Genomic DNA, 23,791 nt, shown 5'->3' with positions numbered 1-23,791 from the left:
TTTCAATTAATTCAAATCATTAAAAAAAATCCTTAATAAACAAATTTGTAGCATTTCATATAACTTATTACTAAAAGTCATATTCAAAAAGTTATTAAAATAAGGAAAGAAGAAGATTAAAAAAATAAAAATTGAACTTTTTATTTTATAATAGTAAAAAAAAAAACTTTAAAATAATTTTTAGTATAAAAAAAATTAAAATAGTGAATATATTTATTTTAAATGGTATTTTAATCATTAAATTATTTACTTCTAAAATGTAAACTATAAAAATAAATGTAAAAGATAATTTTTATTTATTTAAATTAATATTTTTTTAGAAAATATTTTCCAAAATAGTCTTTGAATTGTTAATATAATTTTTGTTTCTTTATAATTTAAAAATAAAATATAATGTAATTTTTCAATTATTTATAAAAGAGTTTTAAAAAAATGAAAAATCCAAAAATGGTTAAATAAGAAAGAAGAGTGGCAAGTAGTAGAATAAAGACAAAAATGAGTCAAGTGAGTATTTTTGTTAATTACTATTTTATATCCTTGGGCTTAAATATGAGTGGTTGAAGGACCAAATGTTAATTTTTAGGCCCAGTTGGGCCCAAAACACAATTCTCCCTAAAATAATTGGTATACTTGACAACAACTTTTATAAATAGTAAGTGTCCTTATCCTCAACTTTTGAGTGTAATTTTGAAACAAATTCATAAAGAGTGCATGCAACGATCATATTTTTTATCACTTTACTTTAAAATTGAAAAGGTAAAAGCATAATTTTTTTTATTGGTGATGAATGGTTGCATGATATTCCCAAATTTTAATCAATTAATTTGTTATTATATTAAATGACACTTTTTCCTATTATTTTTAACTAGGTGGCAAGTGAAGAGGATTGAATGTGCTACAATTTAAAAAACTGAGATTTTATCCACTATTCATGGCTCTCCTTCATCCTCAAAAAAAAAAGAGGCACTCGGTGCAACATGTCAATATCGTCCTCCCCCCTCCCTCCCTTTCCCTTGTCACAGGCAAAACATATTAACCAATAGACACACATACAGCCACATCAACTAATAAAACCCCTTATAGGATATCTCATTATATTAATAAAAATAAATTAAATGGCAATTAAAAAAATAAAATTTTTCTTATTTATTATTATTTAAAAAATATAAGATTCACAAGGGACCATTGGCCTAAATATCTGAAACAAACCTTTTAACTTTATAAAAAAATAATTAAAATTTAAGTCTAAATAAAAAAAATAGTTTTAATAATATTTTTAATAGTGTTTTAAAAAAGAAAATGATTTTTTTTAATTGATACCCATTTAATGTTATTTTAAGAATTATCTTAAATTATTTTTAATTTTTTTTATTAAAAATCATTTCAAAGCATTAAATACTTTCACACAAGCTTTAAAATTAGAACAGCACATTTAAAATTACCTTACTTCAAAATTAGAGTGAGCAGAGAAGCATAAAGGGGTTGGGAGTGCAGGAGGAAGTGGGTGAATGATTGGCATCCACAAGTGCGGTGGCAATTCTGGGGCCACAAACTTAGTTTGTGGAAGGAGTTGATTTTCCCCCTTTTACTTGGCCCCCACCCGCCTCCTCCTCTGTCTCTCACTGGACTCTGCCATTTTGGCTCTCTCCCTTACCAAGGTCAGTTCTCTGCATTCCCTTATTTTTCTTTCAGTTTCTTTGCTATTTTTCATTTATGATTACTGTGTGAAACCCCTTCTCTTTCTGATTCTCGTTAAGTGCCACCCCTCTCTTTTGCCCTTTAGTTTGTTTGCAACTTTGAATCAAACTCTGCTATACCACCACTATTCAACAAGGCTACTGTAGACTGTTTGAAGAAAACAAAACCACCTGGTTCAAGATAGATTATTATTATTATTATTTTATTAATTTTTTTAAGTCTGTACCCATGATTTATTTTGTGCCCAAATCTGGAGCTTTTTCTTACATGGAAAATTGAACTTTTCTGAGATTCAAGGAACACCCCCCACCCCCCTTTTTTTTTTCTGCTTTATTACAAAGGCCTTGTAATTTTCCATTTACTGAGCCTGTTAACCGGTTTCAAACCAATTTATATGATTTGTAGTAGTGCAAAAGGTTAAGAAGCCAAAATCTGTATGATATGGGGGCAAGAACATGCATTATGGACAAGAGTAATGAGGACATAAACTTGGTTGTTCATGTTTAGAGCAGGTTGATATGGTGGACAAGGCAACCTCCAAAAACCTAGCATAACATATAAACATGGTCATATGACAACAACAAGGTGTTTGATGTGGGGGTATTATTATCATGTTGGGCCTTGGTTGCTTAAAAAATTAACCTCTGTTCAAAACCAGGAAAATTTAGGGCAAAGCTTTGTAAAACTCTGAAAATAAACCCTTGGGAACTCTTTAGAAACACCAGGGAACTCATGAGAATTGCATTTCCGGTAAAATCCCTCAATTTTATGCTTCTCAATCCTTTTCCCCATAATGATTCATGAACATTTCCAAGAAGTTTCTCTAATCATTCACTGAAGTTCATATTTCAATTTACCATTCAACTTTTTTCAGCATTCATATTAGCTTTATAGAGTTTCTTATCAGGTTTCCCATAGTTTCTTATTTCATTCCTATTCATTTCCCTGTTTCACATTTGTGACATCAGTCCTTGCTTTTGTTTCTGCATGTGGTTTTCCAGTTCCTGTATCCTGTTCCTGTTAAAGATGAAAATATAGGAAATTCACAAAATATAGATAGTTGGGTTTACTCAAATATTTGACTGAAATTCTGGAAAAAAAAATAAAAATTGGTGGAATGGAAATTGATTATAACTCGTTGAAATGTTAGAAAAGACTAAGCAATTCTAAAATAATCTATAATAAGCATATTGAAATTGCACTTTTTAAGACAGCAATATATGTATTATAAAAATTTGTGATGTTGGGCAATAATGTAATGTGTACTGATAAGAAATATGAATTTTGAAAGTGTGTACTTGATATTAATGTGAAGGTAAACATTTTTTAAATTAGTTTTCAACAAAATAATATATGTATGATAAAATTAGTGACATTGGTCAAGACTATAACAGATAAATGAGTTTAAAAAGTTAATAATGAATATTAGTGCAGAGTTAAAACTTTTACATCATTGAATTGTATTATTTGAAAACATGTTACACTTAAATATTTAAAACACATTACATTTATAAAATAGTTTAAATTTACCCAAAAAAACACATTGCATTTGTAAAATAGATCAAATTTACCCCCAAAAAATCTATATTAAAAAAACTAACTTAAAATTATATACAGGGTCTTGAAAGTAAATAAATTTAAATTAATTAAAATTACTCAAATTCTTGTCAATCAATCTGTATTTACTTACTTTTCTTCTAAATTATCTTAAATTTATTTCCATCCATTTATATTCATTTAATTGGAGGAAAAAAAAATAAAATCTGTCAATGAAATTATTAATTTTATTGAAACGTTTTTATTAAATTTGAATAACAAATTAAATTATTCAAAATTTTTAAGTAAGATTTTATGTGAAATATATTATTTGAAAGTGCATTTTAATAGTCTATTTAATTTTTTTTTGACATTTTTTTTATTTAAATAATATTATTGAGAGTTGTATTTATAATTATTTTATGAAATTTATTTTTATTTAAAACTTATATTTTATAAAATATTAGAAACCTTATTTTTTTATTATTTTTTATATTTCAGTTCTTTACAATTTCATTATCTTTTTTTAAAATTTTAAAATAAAATAACTAAGGGATAAATATGATAAAAATTAAAAATAATTTTTTTTGAATTTTTTTTCTAATTTTTAAAAATAAGAAATTAGAGTGAACAAAAAATAAAAAAAAAGATGATTATTTGGCCAATTTTTTTCAAAATTAGCTCAATTGTTGAATCTTGTCTGCAAACAATATTTTCTTGATTTTTTTGCCAAACAGTATGACCAAGTGGTATGTGAGAGGTATGGTGTGGGTTTGTGGAAACAATTAGGAAGGAGTGGATTTATTTGAGTGGTAGGTTGGCCTACCAAGTGGGTAATGGGTAGAGAGTGAGATTCTGGATGGACAAGTGGTGTGGAGATGAGCCACTTTGTTTTTTTTCATAGGAAATGACAAAGAGATATATTGATAGAAAAAAGAAGTACAAGAGAAGGATGGGGAATCCTCCCACCAAAGAAAACTAAACTACAAGAATACAAAAATAAGAAAATACATAGTAAAAACATACAAACTCTCTAGATTAGACCAACCCTTTGGAATTGCACACTGCTATCCAATCAAGTTGTAACACATTAAGAGAGTCCCCTTAAAAACCTTGGAACAAAAAGCCTAAAGAGAAGCAAGGAAATGAATAGAATCCCAAAGATACTTTGAATTCCTTGCTTTATCCTAAAAAATCCTCGCATTTCTTTCCTGCCACACAACCCAAATTAAAGCGATGCTCCCAGCTTGCGACAAAACTATCCATCTCTTACATAAACCAAAACCATCACAACATGTTGAAAATGCTCCTCGGGGGAACCCAATCCATCTTGGCTAACTGAAATAATCTGTGCCAAAACCCCATCGTCAAAGAACAATGTAGGAAAAGATGATTTGCTGATTCTCCATACTTCATGCACAGTTTACAAATATCAAGATTAAGAGCTTTATAGGGTCTTCTCAATTGTAGCAATTCATTAGTATTTACCTTTTTGTGTGCCACTAACTAGACAAAGGACTTGACTTTGAAAGAGACTTGAGAATTCCAAACAAACTTAGTAGGGAAAACTGAAGGAGAACCAGAAAATTGGGATAAGGCTAGAAAGAAAGATTTGACTAAAAAAAGCCCTGAAGAAGATAAAGACCAGGATCTCGCATCTGAAACTGAAGGTGATAGATGCAAACCATCAAGTGACCGCATGAGACCTTCTAAATCTTCTATCTTAGAATCGGAAAGGTTACGGTGGAAATTAAAGTTCCAAGAGAAAGGATGAGTAAAACCGAGAATTGAAGAAATAAGAATATTTTTATCCGAGACTACTCTAAATAGTCTTGGATATTGGGATCCCAAAGGTTGGTCCCCTCACCACAAGTCTTCCCAGAACCGAATTCTTTCCCCATCTCCTACCACAAACCGAGTAAACTTGGAAAACTCCTGAAAGACTTGTGCAATAGCCTTCCAAGGACAATGATGTGACCATCTAACTAAAGTGTTAGCATCCCAACCATTAGAGTGTGATCCATAAATGCTTAAAATAACCTGATGCCATAGAGCTGAACCCTCTCTAGGGTACCTCTACAACCATTTCCCTAAGAGAGCAAGATTCCTTAAAGAAATATTCCCAAATCCCAAACCCCTTTTTGCTTTCGGATTACATACTACATCCCAACTAACTAGATGATCTCTTTTACCTTCCCCAACCTCTGACCATAAAAAATCCCTTTGCAATCTCTCAATTTTTGTAGCCACTGAAGCGGGTATCTTAAACAAGGAAAGGAAGTAGTAGGGTAAGTGGGTGAGGCAAGATTGGATAAGAGTTATCCTACCTCCAAAAGATAAATAAGCCTTTTGCCACCCATCTAATCTTTTCAAGATCCTCTCAATCACTGGATCCCAAAAGCCATAAGCCTTGGGATTCCCTTCCAAAGGAAGACCCAGATAGAGTATAGGCCAACCAGAAGCCTTACAATCAAGCAATTTGGCCAATCTAGAAAGATGATTCTGATCAAGATTGATGCCATAAATATTACTCTTGTCTAGGTTAACCTTAAGCCCATAAATAAGCCTAAACACTAACAATAAACTCTTGAGAGTCTGCAATTCTTCCTCCCTAGTGTTAGAAAAGAAAATGGTATCATCTGCAAATTGCAAATGGGACACCCTAATTCTGTTTCTACTCACCCTGAAACCCTCCAACGAATTTCTTTCCTCTGCTCTCAATAACATCCTGCTTAGTACATCTGCGACTAAAGTAAACAAAAAAGGGGATAAAGGGTCGCCTTGTCTTAAGCCTCTAGATGCCTTGACCCACCTTTTAGCTTTTCCATTCTTTAAGATTGCATAAGATACCGTGGACAAACAACCACTCATCCATTTTCTCCATCTAGGACTAAACCCCTTCTTCTCCAACACATGATCCAAAAAATCCCAACTCACATGGTCATAAGCCTTTTCAAAGTCAATTTTGAAGATGACTCCTTCCCGAGTCCTTCCCTTCTTATTTTCCATTTCTTTGTCTAAGGAAGCTTGGGTGTCGGATGTTTGGAACCCTGATGGTGATGGGGGTGGTTGGACCCCTCTTTTTCTCAAGGGCATTTAATGATTGGGAGGTAGAGTTGGTGGAGGCTTTTTTGCAAAAGATCCAAGTTTTTAGGGTGCAAAGGGAGGTGGAAGATAGAGTGATTGGGACAACTTCGAGGTGTGGCACCTTTACGGTCAAGTCTCTTTATTCCATCTTGGAGCCTGAAGATTCTCTTTTGTTCCCTAGTGGTAGTAATTGGAGGGCGAGTGTGCCTCCTAAGGTGGCTTTCTTTGCTTGGGAGGCTTCTTAGGGGAAAGTCTTAACTTTGGACCAACTTCAAAGGAGAGGGCACTCGTTGGCAAATAGGTGTTTTTTATGCCTCTCTGAAGTAGAGACGGTGGATCACCTTCTTCCTCATTGTGCACTCAGATTATGTGGAATCTTCTCTTCTCCCTCTTTGGTGTGGCTTGGATTCTTTCTTGTTCAGTGGAAAAAAACTCTTCTTGGGTGGCATGGGGCTTTGGTGGGGAAAACTTGTAAAAAGGCTTGGTAAATGATCCCTTTATGTATATTTTGGACAGTCTGGAAGGAAAGGAATATGTTAGCGTTTGATAATGAGGAGCTTTTGCTCCAAAGATTGAAAAATTCTTTTGTATGTAATCTTTGGTTTTGGGTTAGGGTGTCTCTATAGTTTTGAGCCCTTCTTTGCTTGTAAGCTTCATTGATTGGTTAGGCTCTAAGTAAGGGCAATTGATGTTTTTTGTTTCTATCCCTTCCCTTTCGGTTCAAGCCTTTTGGCTTTTTTTGTATACTCTTTATATACTCTGAGGGCACTGCTTTTGGTGCTTCCTCTTTTCTATATATACATCTTTTTTATCTATATATATAAAAAAACAATTACAGTATGACCACTAGTTAATTTCGACAGGCTGCTTGTGAGATTGCTCTTATAATATTCACTCTCAACTGAAAAATACAGATCTTGTTTGCCAGTGTATCACATGATGAGCTTTCCTCTAAGAGGTGCAATGAAATCATTAGCTTAGTCTTCATCCTGATTTTCCTATATGATGATTGACATGTGTGAACATTTTATATTGAAACTCCTGCTATGTTTTAAAAATGAGCATAAATGTTTTAAATTTTTGGTCATTTCAGGGTATTTGATGCTTGTGGTATGAATTATTCTACTATATTGTTATGCTACAAAATCTTTAATTATAATTGCAATGTTCATCGTCTCCAAGATCATTTGCTTAAAAATTGATATTGCATATGACACTTCCTAATTACATCTTTGTATTTATTCAGCTTTGTGTTGTAAAGGAAATGCTGGCTAGTATTATTTCCTTCTTATATTGACCCTTCCAATGGCACTAACTGCGAGCAAGTTTTCAAGTAGTCCTGTGGCGACTGACAGGACAAGTATCTCTAAATCGCGAGGAACTATTTCTTCATTTTCCAAATCAATAAAACATTGTGGGTTGCATTCTAAAAATCAAGGAGTTGAGCTTAGGCGACAGAGCAGTGGACATCTCTTGACTGCTAGATATAGATTTTCCAACAAGGGTTTCTGGCACATATGTGGAAAAACTGGTCATTATTTTTCCTCTAGGGGATCTTCTGTGTTATGCTGGTTAACAGGGACACATAAGACTGAAGCAAAACAATGTGTTGAACATTATAGTGATTGTTCTGATATACCAAGGTAATATTAATTAACTACAAAAATTCTGATAATTTTAGTATTGTTAATCTATATATATTACATTTTTTCTTGTAGTTTCATTTTTTTTTTCTGTGACTTCAATTGTTAAGTCAGAAAGGATGTCACTTTGGCACTGGCTTTTGAAAACGGGCACTTATTGCATTTTGACAACGGCATTTGGACAACATCCAAACATGGCAGGACTATATATCCGTGTGTTTATGAATTCCCTGACTGATTACACATATGCATGTATATATATATACTTGCATAACACACACACACACGCACTCAGGCGTACCCACATATATAAATACACACACACATATATAAATACACATGTGGAAGAATGATATGAATTTAATGAAGAAAACAATAACTTCAAAAAAGGTTCAGTAACCATAATGAAAAAGGGTAATAATTTTATAATGGGTTTGTTACTCATAAGGCCTTACACACTGCTTACTCAGTTTTGATGTAAATATTTGCAGTATTTAAGTGTCCAAGCTGATTTCACATATGTACATTATCATGGTTGTCTTGCTGACTGGCATCCAACACCAAGTGTTAGTAGGGAGATGTATCCTGCTTTTGCAGTTTTAATGCAGTCTGTTCTTTCGAAACACTTGCTTCTGTTTAACATGGAATGTTTTAATCTTCAGGTTTTAAGCAGGTTTATGTACATCTGAATGTTGTTAAATAATTATCATGACCTTTTTACTTGCTTATTGGGAATCTTCCTAATAAGATGTAGGACACTTCTGGCAGTCAAAATCGTTCATTGCACTTCTCCCAATCAATGGTTGGTCTGTTTGACACTTGTTGACATGATATCCACCATCATACCATAACAGACACCTATTAGAAACTTGCAAAACAATTCATCTTCACTTATTTCAAACAATGTCAAGAGTATTTTTCTTGAGGAAACTACTGTGAACTATTTATTTTATTTCTTATTTTGGTCTTGTTGAGAGAGAGAGAAAGAAGAAAGACCTTAATTCTCATTAATGTAATAATCTACTTACAATTGAGAAATATATATATATATACAAGGCTAGGAGTCCTAACTACCATACATGTGTCCTATATTAACAAGGAAAGGTTATACACTATAAATACATTATATTCAACACTCCCCCTCAAGCTGGAGCATATACGTCATATGCACCAAGCTTGTTACAAATATATTTAATCCTAGGACCTCTGAGAGATTTAGTGAAGATGTCAGCTAGTTGATCATTTGAATTAACAAAACTTGTAGCAACACATCCTGATGCGATCTTCTCTCTAATGAAATGACAGTCAACTTCAATATGTTTGGTTCTTTCATGAAAGACTGGATTGGATGCAATATGTAATGCGGCCTGGTTATCACATATGAGTTTCATCTGTTCATCCTTTCCAAATCTCAACTCTCGAAGAAGATGTCTCAACCATATGAGTTCACATGTTGCCAAAGCCATAGCTCGATACTCGGCTTCAGCGCTAGATCTGGCCACTACATCTTGTTTCTTACTCTTCCAAGATATTAGATTACCTCCAATAAAAACACAGTACCCTGAAGTGGAACGTCTATCTGTGGGTGAGCCAGCCCAATCTGCATCTGTGTAACCAACAACTTGAGTATGACCTCTGTTCTCGTACAACACACCTTGGCCTGGTGTACTTTTGATATATCGAAGAATGCGGATTACAGCATCCCAATGGCTATCACATGGTGACTGTAGGAATTGACTAACAACACTCACAGGAAAAGAAATGTCTGGACGATAATGGTGAGATAGTTCAATTTACCTACGAGCCGTCGATATCTCCCGGGGTCTCCTAAAGGCTCCCCCTGTCCTGGTACAAGTTTGACATTCGGATCCATAGGTGTGTCTACCGGTTTACAGTCTAACATACCGGTTTCTTCCAGGATGTCTAAAGCATACTTCCTTTGGGAAAGGACCACAGCAGAACTGGATTGAGCTATCTCAATTCCCAAGAAATACTTGAGTTTCCCCAAGTCTTTGGTCTGAAAGTGGGTAAAAGGTGTTGCTTTAGTTTCTGAATACCATCCTGATCACTGCCTGTAATGACGATGTCGTCCACATAAACAACCAGATAAATACACTGCCCCAAAGAGTTATGATGATAGAAAACTGAATGGTCTGCTGTACTGCGAAGCATGCCAAACTCTTGAACAACAGAACTAAAACGGCCAAACCATGCTCGAGGAGATTGTTTCAAGCCATATAGAGAACGGCGTAACCTGCATACTAAACCAGACTCCCCCTGAGCAACAAAACCAGGAGGTTGCTCCATATAAACTTCTTCGGCAAGATCACCATGAAGAAAGGCATTTTTAATATCCAATTGATAAAGAGGCCAAGAACACATGGCAACCATGGAGAGAAGCAGACGGACAGAAGCAATCTTGGCAACCGGAAGAGAATGTGTCACCATAATCAGAACCATAAACCTGAGTATAGCCTTTAACAACTAAGCGGGCCTTAAGGCGATCAACCTGACCATCAGGACCAACCTTAACTGCGTAGACCCAACGACAGCCAACGGTAGATTTACCCGAGGGTAAAACAACAAGATCCCAAGTGCCATTAGAGTGCAGAGCAGCCATTTCATCCACCATTGCCTGTCGCCAGCCTGGATGGGAAAGAGCTTCATGGGTGCTCTTGGGAAGAGAAACAGAGGATATAGCAGAAACAAAAGCAGAATAGGGTGAAGATAACGATGATAACTCAAAAAATTGTAAATAGGATGAGGATTACGAGTAGAGCGAGTACCTTTCCGAACAGCAATGGGTAAGTCATTAGGAGAAGGCAGAGCCGGGGTAGGTGAAGCCGAAGGGATAGGAAGTGAGTCAGCAGGTGCCTCAGCAAAAGGGAGAGGAGCAACGACACGAGGGCGACGATGATAAACCTGAAGTGGTCGAGGAGGCATAGCATCAGGTGGGGAGACAATGGAATAGGCAAGACTTCAGAAACAGGAAGAGACTCAGAAGTGGTGGAAAAGAATGGTGAGTCCTCAAAGAAGGTGACATCAGCGGAGATAAGTATCGATGAGTCTCAAGGGAATAACAACGATAACCCTTCTGAAGTCTGGAGTATCCCAAGAAGAGACACTTCATGGCTTTGGCGGAAAGCTTGTCCTGTCCAGGAGTGAGAATATGAACAAAGCAAGTACAACCAAAGACACGAGGAGGAAGGAAATAAAGTGGTTGGTCAGGAAGAGAAGGGAGTGAGGAATCTGATCATGTAAGACAGAGGAGGGCATACGATTAATCAAATAACAAGCGGTAAGAACAGCGTCCCCCCCAAAAACGAAAAGGAACATTACTATGGAGGAGGAGAGTACGAGCTGTCTCAACAAGATGTCGATTCTTGCGTTCAGCTACCCCATTTTGTTGAGGAGTATGAGCACAAGAAGACTGATGAAGAATCCCATGATGAGACATAAACGAAGTAAATGGGGCTGAAAAATATTCCCTGGCATTGTCACTGCGTAACACACGAATAGAAATATTGAACTGGGTTTGGATTTCAGCATAAAATTTCTGGAAAATAGAGAATAACTCAGCTCGATTTTTCATTAAAAATAACCAAGTACATCGAGAATAATCATCAATGAAAGTGACAAAATACTGAAATCCTAAAGTAGACGCAGTCCGACAAGGACCCCAAACATCAGTGTGGACAAGCTCAAAAGGAGACTTTGCCCGATTATTCAAACGCTTTGGGAACGAGACACGAGTATGTTTCCCAAGCTGACACGACTCACACGGAAGCGACGATAAAGTGGAAAAACGAGGAACCATCTTCTGGAACTTGGAGAGACTAGGGTGGCCCAGACGATTGTGAATGAGGAGAGGAGCATCAGTGGAAATGCAAACTGCAGGAGATGAATCCGAGGTGAGGTGATAGAGGCCTTGAGACTCACGTCCTATGCCAATCGTCTTCCCCGTACTCCGGTCCTGCAAGGTCACAAATTTATCAGAAAAGGTAATAGAGCAATTAAGAGTACGAGTGATTTTGCTGATGGAAATAAGATTAAAAGGACATTCAGGAGTATAAAGGACAGAAGTGAGAGGTAGAGAAGGCAGAGGAAGGGCCAAACCAATACCTTTAGCCACAGTTTGAGAACCATTAGCTAAGGTAACATTAGGTAAAGTAGAGGTAGTAGTAATAGAGGAGAAAAGATCCTTATTACCAGATAAGTGATCAGAAGCTCCAGAATCTAGAATCCAGGGTCCAAGAGAAGATGTGTGGGTAAGGCAGGCAGAGGCATTACCAGGCTGGGCAACAGAGGCAACAGAAGCCTGAGATGCGGAAGAGCTCGGAGGCTGAGGCAGCGGAGAATCAGAGGACTGGGCCACATGGGCAGTGCGAGGAGGTCGTCCATGTAACTGATAGCAACGATCGCGAGTGTGGCCAAGTTTATTGCAATAGGTGCAATGAGGACGTTGACCTCTACCTCGGGTACCACTACGGCCTCCTCGAGAGTTAGTTTGAGAAACTAACACAGAAGAATCTGAAGTGCTATCAAATGGCAAAGTCTGAGTGGAGGAGATACGGAGGAGGCGAGCAAACACATCATCCAAGGACGGAACTGATGAACTACCAAGAATCTGATCGCGGACAGGCTCAAGATCCGGACGGAGGCCAATAAGAGTAAGACCCATGAAGAACTTGTCAAGCTGTGTTTGTTGAGCCCCAACATCAGGAGTAAGAGGCATCACCGTCAAGAACTCTTCCTTAAGAGAGGCAATCTGACCAATATAAGTAGATAGATCCAAGTCCTGTTGGCTGAGATGGACAATAGCAGAAGCCACCTTATAAAGACGCTGGATATCATTTGTATATAATCCTTTGGCCCGAGTCCAAAATTTAAAACAAGTTTTGTAGGCCCGAAGATGAAGAAGAATCTTGGGATCAACCGATTGCCATAATACACTACATAACTGTGCATCTATCTTCCTCCACTGTACGCGGTCAACCTCAGGGATATCTGCCTCCTGTGTAATCAAGTGATCCTCATATCCTTGACCCATAAACCAAAGTTCAACAGACGCAGACCAGGAAAGATAATTGTCACTACCAACCAATTTCTCCGAAGTAATCATAGGAGATCCAGATATAACAGCGGAAAAAATGGAATTTTTAGTAGTCATATCTACTTATCTGGAGAATGAAGTATGTTTGGATCGAAGAGAGCCCTAATACGACTTCAGATTGCGGCGTGGCACCACCGAAAAAGGGAGACGGCCTCAGATCGCGGCGTGGTACCACCAGAAAGGTAGAAGAACACTTCCCAAGGCACGTGCAGGGATTGGAGTGGAGAAAAAGTAGTCGGAGCTTCGCCGGAAAGACTGTTTGGAGGGCCGACGGAGACAAAAATCCCCAAAAGAGGTATGTGCAGGGCTCGGATGGGAGAACCAGGGAGGTAGGGAGGCTGGTCGGCGTCAGGCGAAGCTGGAGGAGGAGGCGCGTCGCCGGAAAAGGTCTCACGCGCCCTCACGCGCCGGCGCGTGAGATTCAGCCGCCGGCCGGAAATTTGCGCGTGGACGGCGCGTGGATGGGATTTTGGTGCCGGTGCCTTCACAAAAGTTGTAGATCTCCTCCAGGCGCTCCTTCTGGTATAGTCGGTGTCGGAAAAATACGTCGCCGGAAAAGTTCGCCGGAAAAGTTCGCCGGAAAAGTTCGCCGGAAAAGTTCGCCGGAAAAGTTCGCCGGAAAATTCGCCGGAAAATTCGCCGGAAAAGTTCGCCGGAAAAGTTCGCCGGCGGTGAGTAGTTTCTGTCGACGATCCGAATGACCGGAAAGTATTGGAAGATGGGGAAGGTGATCGGAATGAAACACGGTCACCGGAAGGTTTCCCGGAGTTGATGACACGGGAAACAGGAAAGAATTAGGTTTTCTTCCTTGGCTCTGATACCATGTTGAGAGAGAGAGAAAGAAGAAAGACCTTAATTCTCATTAATGTAATAATCTACTTACAATTGAGAAATATATATATATATACAAGGCTAGGAGTCCTAACTACCATACATGTGTCCTATATTAACAAGGAAAGGTTATACACTATAAATACATTATATTCAACAGGTCTCTTTGGTACTTTCACATCCACAAACAAACCCAAATTTATAAGTTTCTACTATGCACTCAAATGACTTTGTCCTGTTCTCTTGTCTAAATTTTAGGAGTTTCCTTTGTTAAAAATCCTATGTCCGTGTTAAAACACAGCACTCATTTCTGTGTCAACAGAACATAGAAATTTCAATATACATAGTTCAGAAGGGTTAATAGCAGTTACATTGTTTAAGAAGCTGGGGTTTAGATAAAGTGGCATTTCCTAACTTTTGTGTGTAGAAATAATAGTTATATAGAAGGTGAAGAAGGGACATTAATATCTCTTGGATGAAGAAAAGTAATTGATAAAGACAGATGAATCAGTATGGCTATCCCTGGGATTACCTCTTCTTCTGCATTACCAGTTATAATTGGCTGGACTTCCAATTTACTGGACAATAATTTTTTTTCCTAAACTTGAGTCTGTTTCACCTGCCAAATTAACTAGTGTTTAATTTTAATATCTTTATTCAATTACTGTGAGTGCCATTTTTTTCACTCATGGCAATGAATGATACCCTTTAGTTTCAAACAAGAACTTATGCTTATCCATCAACTGGTGCAGACCAAGAACTTATGCTTATCCACCAACTGTTTTCAGTTCTATCACTCCTTTATTTTGTGATTTATCCATCATTTGAAACTTATTGGTGCTGATATCTTATCTGTCTATTCATGGTAATCCTGTTGTAATCAGTGTACAACTTGAAGATGAGGAAGACGAGAATCTGGTCATGCCTGAAAGAATCATTCACTCAAATCAGGGTTTAGCTGAAGCTTGTAAATTTGTCTACAATGATGCAAAATTTGTAAATGAAAGGGCTCGTAATGACATGGTCTTGCTTTCTCGGTAATGCACATGCGCTATATTGTCTTTTTGGCTTAAACATATTAATGTGAAAATGGTTTGCAAAATCTGCAATGTTCATGACTAATTTGTATGCATATGGTACTTCAGGTTTAGTATGCTTAGCTAAAACTCCACTTATAATATGAAACTTCTCTATATGGTGGAGAAGTTAGCTTCAGACATTTGGTTTGGTTTAGCTGGCTTGGGGTACTAGTTATTTTTATTAAATTATCTTTTCTATGTCATATTATAGTTTCCTTCACATTCCTTATCATGTTATGTGCCTTTGAATTTATGTTAATCTGGAGATGTCTGCTCATGCTTTAGTAATTTAATTTTCATTAGTGGCATAATGAGGTTGGATGCCCGTGCACGCCAAGATGTTGCTATTCTTGGGTCAGAGTTTCTTAAGCTTGATGGTAAGTTCTCTTTTCTTTGTATTGTAAAAAAGTGCCAGTGTGGTCTCTTGGTGCTATATTTGCTTCAATGCACATCTGGACACCACAATAAAGTTGAATAATTCAGTTTTATATCAACAAAGCATGTGGAATGAGCCTTCTTTTTTCCATAGCACCTGGAATTATTACATTTTTTCTTCATGGGTGGAATTATTCTTAGAATTTCAGGAAAGCTTGTGGTGATGAGTTCTTTTTATTTCATTTTTAGAGGGTTGATGCCATATTAAGTTGTGATCATTCAATTTTCTATTTTAGATTCTGGAATTACGTTCTTCCCTTTACATAGCATTCTAAAAGATTCTACATTTTTACATGCAAGTAATCATTGTTTGAACCTCATAAAAGGATATTTTGATATTTCATTTTTATTTGTGCTGATGAATTTTTCATTATTATTATTATTTTTAATTTTGTTTTGGTGTTGAGAAGAGGTGATTTAAATTTGTATGTGTTAGAACTAATAATGTATTACCTAGTGAGGATTAGTTATAGGATATTCTCACATGACACCTGTACAAATGTGTGAGCTCTCTTTGTCTTGTAGTGCTAGATATATCTCTCGCTCTGTAATAGCCCTCTGATACAGTTAACAGAATACAAAGAAAAATTCCTTTCTGTAGCTTCTTCTTTTTCTCTGTTTCTTCTTCCTGAAATTTATCTTGGTATCAAAGCTTCCTTCATTTGATCCAAATGGCCACCTCCGGAAATGTATCTGAGAATACTTCCTCTATTAACCCTACAAATATTTCCACTGCTTAAATCCCCCAAATATCAGTTCAAGCAAATCCCCAAAATCAACTCATCGGAGCTCAAACTTTTCCTCTTGTTCAAACCTCTTTTCCATCTCCAAATGAGCCACTTACTATTAAGCTTGACAGAGACAACTATTTGATATGGAAAAATCAGCTACTCAATGTTGTGATTGCAAATGGATTAGAAGGTTTTCTCGACAACACCCACCCTTGTCCTCTAAAGTTTCTTGATCTGCGGCAGCTCATTATCAATCCAAAATACTCTCTATGGCAAAGGTATAATAGGCTTATCATGAGTGGTTCTATGCATCTTTATTTGAGAATGTCATAACTCAAATAGTGGGATAGGACACTGCTAGTGAAATATGGTTAGCATTGGGCTAGATCTATGCCTCAGCTTCAATGGCTAGACTTGTTGAGCTGTGCACCCAACTTCAGTCTTTAAAGAAGGGTGGTATGTTTGCCTTGGATTATAATCAAAAAATTAAGGGACTTTGTAATAGCTTAGTTGCCATTGGAGAACCGGTTTCTAGAGAGGATCAGTTGATTTACATGTTTAACGGTCTTCACTCTGAGTATAATGCCTTTGTCACCTCCAATGTTTTTAGAACCGGACCGGTCATCGAACCGAAAAAATTATCGATTCACGGTTCACTGGTCAGATTGGCGGTCGAACTGGTGATGTAATAAATATATAATTTATATATTATATAAAATTAAAAATAATTATAAAAAATTTAAAATATAGAAAATTACAAATTTTAATAATGTTTGATTTTTATATTTGGTATATTAAATTAAATGATAAAATTTAATATTTTAAATTTTATTAAATAGAAATATGTAATATTTAAGAATGAAGATATATTTAAGATGAAAAAATTTATAACATTTAATTTTATCTTTTTGTCTTTGTATTTTATTGTTTTCAAATTATTCTATTAATTAATTTGTATTATTTTTTATAATTATTATTATATTATTATTTTAAAAATAAACAGGAATTTAAATATTTACATTTCTTTAAAGATTTTATATGATAAAAATTTGAAATAAAAACATTAATCTTAGATTCTTATTATATATATTTTTTAACAACATCATTTAATAAATATGGTGCAATGCTCAATGGTTCAAAGGCTTCAAACTCTGAGATCTGTCCAACCCTCAAAGAAGCAATGTTTTGCCTCTATTTAGTCCCAATCCCAGTCCCACATCGGAAGCGCATGAATTCTATGTGCTCTAAGTGCCCTATAAATACCTTCAACATCCAAGCCAAATGTGCCAACAAATTGGGCCTGGAAACATGACCCAAATTTAAGTTTTATAAGCTTGTCATTGGATTGGGCCTAGTGGCTTGGACCAAATTTAATTAGTTTCAGTTTTGAAAGTATTGGGCATGGAAATGTGCCTGATGGATAATGGGCCTTTTAATAGTTAACAAATTTTTGTAACAATTATGGTCAGACCGGTTTGTTCAGTTCGGTGGTTCAACCGTCGGTTTGAACGGTTCAATACCGATTTAACCACGAAACGGTTTATTGAGATGGACCGAACCGGAAAGTTCACGGTCGACGGTTCGACTGGTCGGACCGGCCGGTCCGGTCTCCTTTTTAAAACAATGGTCACCTCTGTGAATAATCAATTTGACTTGCCCAGTATGGCGGAGATACATAGTTTATTTTTGAGGTACGAGTTTCGACTTGAGCAACAACATACAGTTATGCAAGCCAACAATGTTTAGATTCAAGCTCATACTACTCAGACTCAGTTGACTGCTTCTCATTATAACAAGAAACACTTCAAACACCCATCCCACTTCTCCAATTCAACACCCCATTTCTCTATTCCTGCTACTCTTGCTACGAATTCCTTTCACCCAAGTATCTTAGGTAAACCTCAAGGAAATCCGCTTGTTTGCAATTGGCTATTGAAACTTGTTAATTCTTTGAATGGTCCAAAACCACAGTGTCAAATCTGCGGCAAATCTGGCTATACTACTCTTGTTTGCTACCATAGAGGAAACCTTCATTATCAGCCTCCATCTCCAAAGAATTTTAATACTACCTGCACTTTTGATTCCCCACTTCCAACATCCTCTCTTGTGCCTAGTTCTTTTGATACAACTTCTCCTGTAAGGGATCCCTCCTGGTTCATGGATTTTGGAGCCACACATCATTTTACTCCAGATATCTCCATGATACAATATCCAACTCCATTTATTGGCAATGAACAGGTTATGGTTGGCAATGGTAAGAAAATTCCCATCTCTCATTCTGGTAATTCTCTTTTTTTTTATCTTTCTCCTCTTCTTCTCCTCTCAAATTGAATGACATTTTGTATGCTCCTACTCTTTCAAACAATCTTTTAAGCGTGTCCAGACTTTATGCTGATAACACTGCATTTGTAGAATTCTATCTTTACTTCTTTCTTGTGAAAGATCAGGTCTCGAAGAAGGTTCTTCTGCAGGGCCAGCTTGTTAATGGTCTTTATTAAGTCTCTTCAGCTTCAAAGTCTCGTACATCAAATCTCTCCAAAGTCTTCCTCTCCAGCACTTAAGAAGCAAACCTATGACACCATTGTTTAGGACATTCCAATTCCAAGATTGTCAAAAGAGTTTTAAATCTTTGCAATTCCAGTATCATACATTTTGATGTGGATTTCTGTAATTCTTGTTAGTTTGCTAAAAGCCACAAGCTTCCATTTGTAAACTTTGATTCTAGACCTAAGTTTTCTTTTGAGTTAATACATTATGATCTTTGGGGTCTTTCCCCTATTTATTCTGTGAGTGATGTTTTTTTTGCTATTTATTGATGATTACTCCCGTTTTAGCTGGTTGTACCTACTTAAAACTAAAGATGAGGCGTTGTCCATTTTTCTTCAGTTCAAAAACCTTGTGGAAAACCAATTTGATGCTAAGATAAAAATATTACAAACCGATTGGGGAGGGGAGTGTAGATTTGTCTCCACTTTCTTGGCTTCTTGTGGTATCTCTCATCGAGTCTCTTGTCCTTATACTCTCCAACAAAATGGGTGAGTTGAGAGAAAAAATCGTCATGTTGTTGAAATGGGATTAACTATGCTGGTTCATTCTAGAGTACCTATGTCATATCGGCCATTTGCGTTTCAGTCTACTGTTCATATCATCAATAGGCTTCCTACATCTATTCTTAACTTCAAAAGCCCCTTTGAGATCATTTTTTTAGGAAATTCCTGATTACAATTCCTTCAAAATTTTGGTTCTGCATGTTTTCCTTGCTTTTGATCGTATAACTCTCATAAGTTGTAACCATGATCAACTGAGTGTGTTTTTTGGGGTAACGGTTCCTAGCATAAGGGTTTCTTGTGTCTTGATGTTTCTACAAGTCACATTAATGTTTCAAGACATGTTGTATTTAATGAATTGGACTTTCCTTTCAAAAAGCTTTAGTCCACATCTTCCCCTTCTATTATCTCTTATTGTATAGCTATTCATTTTTTCATTTTTTTTTTCCTGCTTCTTCTTTTCCTTCTACCACCAGTCCACAATCCTCATCTACATCCTTCCAAACTGGACCACTTTCTCCTACTACCCCATTTTTTGTTTCCTATTCCAAGTTACCTAGTGACCATCAGTCTAGCCCACATTCCATTCCCTTAAATTCTTCTTCATCTTCTACCAATTCCAACTTCCTTCCTAATTATGATTCTTCTCCCCTTCTTCCTCCTCCTCCTCTTTTCCCTTCTTCTGTTGTATCACCATTGTGTCCTTCTGATACATCCATTTCTCCACAAAGTCCCATCATCCATCGGTCTCCTACTTCCTCCAACATTCATCCCATGTTCACCAGGTCTAAACATGGTATTCATAAGCCCACATTATATAACCTCTCCACTTTAGCTACCTCAAATTCCATTCTGAATGAGCCTACCACTTACCAACAGGATTCTCAACATTCTGTGTGGCAATAGGCAATGTAAGCTGAGTTTGATGCCTTGCAGGCTAATGACACTTGGTCCCTTGTACCTGCTCCACCTCATTGCAAACCCATTGGCTGTAAATGGGTATACAAGGTTAAACTCAAACCAGATGGCAGTCTTGAGAGACATAAGGCTTGATTGGTTGCTAAGGGTTATTCCCAAACTGCTGGATTGGATTATTTTGAGACCTTTAGTCCAATGGTTAAGCCTACCACAATTCGGATTGTTCTTACTTTGGCCATGTCTAAGAATTGGCTCGTTAAGCGATTGGATGTGCATAGTGCTTTCCTACATGGTGAATTAGGGGAAGACGTGATTATGGTGCAACCTCCCTGCTTTGTTGACTCAAATAATCCATTTTATGTCTATAAGTTTCCAAAGGCTCTTTATGGTCTTAAGCAAACACCACGGGCTGGGTATACTAAACTTAGTTCCTCATTGACTTGTTGGGGTTTCAAACAGTCTCAAGGTGATTCCTCCATGTTTATTTTTCACTCTGGTGCAAATATGCCGATTGTTTTGATTTATGTGGATGACATATTGCTTACAAGAACTAATTCTCAACTAATAACTAATCCAATTTCCACTCTTCACTCTCAGTCTACACTCAAAGATCTTGGAGATCTCTATTTTTTTCTTGGTATTGAAGCTCATTGAACAAAAAATTCTTTGCATCTTAGTCAGGCGAATTACATATCAAATCTTTTAGCTAAAGCTTCTATGGTACACTCCAAGCCTTTACCTACTCCAATGACTTGTGCACATTGTTCATTTATGAAGGCCAACCTCTTGAGGATCCTACTCTCTACTGTAGTGTGGTTAGAGCTCTTCAATATTGCACCCTTATTTGTCCGGATATTTGTTTTACGGTAAACAAGGTTCGTCAATTTATGCATTGTCCTACCAATGTGCATTGGCAAACAGTGAAACGAATTCTTCAGTATTTACATGGCATTATTTCCCATGGCCTCTCCATTGCTGCTTCATCAGATCTCTCCTTAACATGTTATACTGATGCTGATTGGGCCTCATGCCTTGATGATAGGAGGGGTACTAGTGGCTATTGCACATTACTTGGTTCAAGCTTGATCTCTTGGAGCTCCTTCAAACAGAAAGTGGTTTCTCGTTCAAGCTCAAAATTTGAGTATAGAGGATTAGCTAATGCTGCTACTGAATTAACTTGGGTGGAGTCTCTTCTTCATGAATTGTAGATCCCATTTTCTCCTCCACCATTGCTGTTTTGTGACAACATTAGTGCCAGTTACCTTATTGTTAATCCCATTCTACATTCTTGGACAAAACATGTGGAGATTGACTATCATTTTGTTCATGAAAAGGTCTCCAATGGCTCCTTGGCTGTTCACTTCACTCCTTTTGAATCCCAGCTTGTTGATATAATGACTAAAGCACTACCTACTTAGCGATTTCTTGCATTGCACAGCAAGCTCATGGTTCTCCCAAGACCTGTGGTCTTGAGGGGGGATGTCAGAACTAATAATGTATTACTTAGTGGGGTTTAGTTATATGATATTCTCACATGACACCTGTACAAATGTGTGAGCTCTCTTTGTCTTGTAGTGTAAGATATCTCTCTCTCTCTGTAATAGCCCTCTGATACGGTTAACAAAATACAAAGAAAAATTCCTTTCTGCAGCTTCTTCTTCTTCTCCTCTATTTCTTCTTCTTGAAATTTATTTGTATGGACTTTTTCTTTTTTCTTTTTTGGGTGGGGAAGGTGGTGAATTATTGAGAGTTACAACAACATTATTTAGTGCATCTATCACAAGTTTTGAGTCTTCTTTGATTTTTAATTCATCTAATACCTTGTTAACATAGTTTGCCCCTGAGAAGGTAACCAAAGGTAACACACCTATATTCATTGTCATTGTAGGCACAAGTGACCATAAAGATCTCTAATTATTGACCTTTCTAGTCGTTTGTTGTTCTAGACCTAGCAAATTTCTATATCAAAATCTTGTTAGAACTTTCATATTAGAACTTTCAATATCAAAATTTTAAAATGTATCTTAAATGTTAATGAAATTCTTAGTTGGGTCTCTATGACAAGAAAAGGATAAGCAACTTTCCCTTAGAAAATCACCTTATTTTTATGATTCCAAATATTTTAAATAAGATTTAAAGTTTTAATTCTACCAAATGCTTTTAAAACTGGACCAAACGTTGAACCAAAAAAGTTACCAATTCACAGTTTATTGGTTGGACTAGTGGTTGAACCGTGGTCAAACTGATGACGTCATAAATATATAATTTATATTTTATTTAAATTAAAAATAATTATAAGAAATTAAATTGTATATATAATTAGATTTTTTAATAATATTTCATATTTTACTTTTAATATATCAAATTAAATGATAAAGATAAATATAAATGTATTAATATATTAAATGGAATAGGTATAATATTTAAATACAAAGGTGAAAAGAAAACTATAATATTTAATTTAATTACATATCTATGTATTTTGTTATTTTAAATTTTAAAAATTGTTATATTAATTAATTTATATTATTTTCATATTTATCATTAATAATTATTATAAAATAATGTAGATGTAAATATTTATATTTGTTTAAATGTTTTATATGATAAAAATTTAAAACAAGGATATATATATATATATATAAATATTTACCATGTTATCTATTAAAGCAGCCAAGTAGCTGAGTGGTCCTTTACTTATTTTGATAACCATGGGTCCTAGGTTCAAATCTTTACAATGCAAAGTTTCATTTTAATATAACCAAAACCTATCCCACATTGGAAACCAATAGATCCCATGTTTGGTATAAATACCCAAGACAACTTTAAGAAACATCAAATGATATGGTGGGCTTGCAAGGAAGGAGATTTGGCCATTGGCATGGCAAACAAAACATGATTTTGGTCAATCAATAGTTGACCAGTTCGTATGGAACCAGACTGGATGAGCCAGCCTGGAGAGACCACCGGTCAATGATTGGACCGGTTAGACTGGCCGGTCTAGTTTGGTTTTCAAAATATTGATTCTATCCCAAATATCCCAAGAGAAAGAAAATCCTTGGTAAACTTTTATCAATCACTGGCCAAAGAATACCTTAATATAAGGGATAAGTTTCAGTTTTCAAATCCATTTTAATAACATGGCATTAGGATGAGAATTTCAACCAATGAACCAAATAGCTACTTTATTAGAAAACTTACCATCTTTAGAATAACCCAAAAAATATCATCTTTCAATTATTACTGGAAACAGGAATAGTTTTTCTATTATATATAAACATTAGATGGTAACACCCTACAGATTCCACATAAGGGAGTGAGTATTTATAAAAAAAAATCTCTCATTGGGATTCTAATTAATAAAAGGTGATTTATCATCACCGACAAAAAAGAACATATACCCAATACCAGTCTAGAAAAAAATATTCCTACCATTGTTGATATACCATATTGTGGAAAAGAATGATTTTTATTTATGCATTTTTGACAAAATGATACAATATTTATAGTGTACAAAATTAAGAAACTAAATTGCATAAAATTAGAAGATTCGCTAATTCATAGAAATCCTCTTCCCTACAAATCATGAAAATAAAACAAGAAATATGCCGCTATACAATCTCGGAAATTGGGGAGTTAATTCGCTAGTAATCTCATTTAGATTCTTTAACAT

At 35.9% G+C, this 23,791-nt stretch overlaps 1 protein-coding gene across 3 annotated transcripts in view; it reads left to right on the top strand.

Annotated features, from left to right (window-relative positions):
- Positions 1-1,551: 1,551 nt before the first annotated feature.
- Positions 1,552-23,791, top strand: part of LOC117930107 (senescence-associated protein AAF, chlorolplastic) — a 33,730-nt gene continuing 11,490 nt past the window's right edge. For 2 of the 3 annotated variants that reach the window (XM_034850572.1, XM_034850571.1), the window contains exons 1-4: positions 1,552-1,658; positions 7,568-7,964; positions 14,793-14,945; positions 15,291-15,364. In XM_034850572.1, the coding sequence (XP_034706463.1) occupies positions 7,627-7,964; positions 14,793-14,945; positions 15,291-15,364 (565 nt within the window). In that variant the 5' untranslated portion in view covers positions 1,552-1,658; positions 7,568-7,626. The remainder of the gene's footprint in view (positions 1,659-7,567; positions 7,965-14,792; positions 14,946-15,290; positions 15,365-23,791) is intronic. The other variant, XM_034850570.1, reaches the window with a different exon arrangement.

The sequence above is a fragment of the Vitis riparia genome, chromosome 14 (assembly GCF_004353265.1).
Source record: "Vitis riparia cultivar Riparia Gloire de Montpellier isolate 1030 chromosome 14, EGFV_Vit.rip_1.0, whole genome shotgun sequence".
Taxonomy (NCBI): domain Eukaryota; kingdom Viridiplantae; phylum Streptophyta; class Magnoliopsida; order Vitales; family Vitaceae; genus Vitis; species Vitis riparia.
This window is presented reverse-complemented; position numbering and strand designations above follow the sequence as displayed.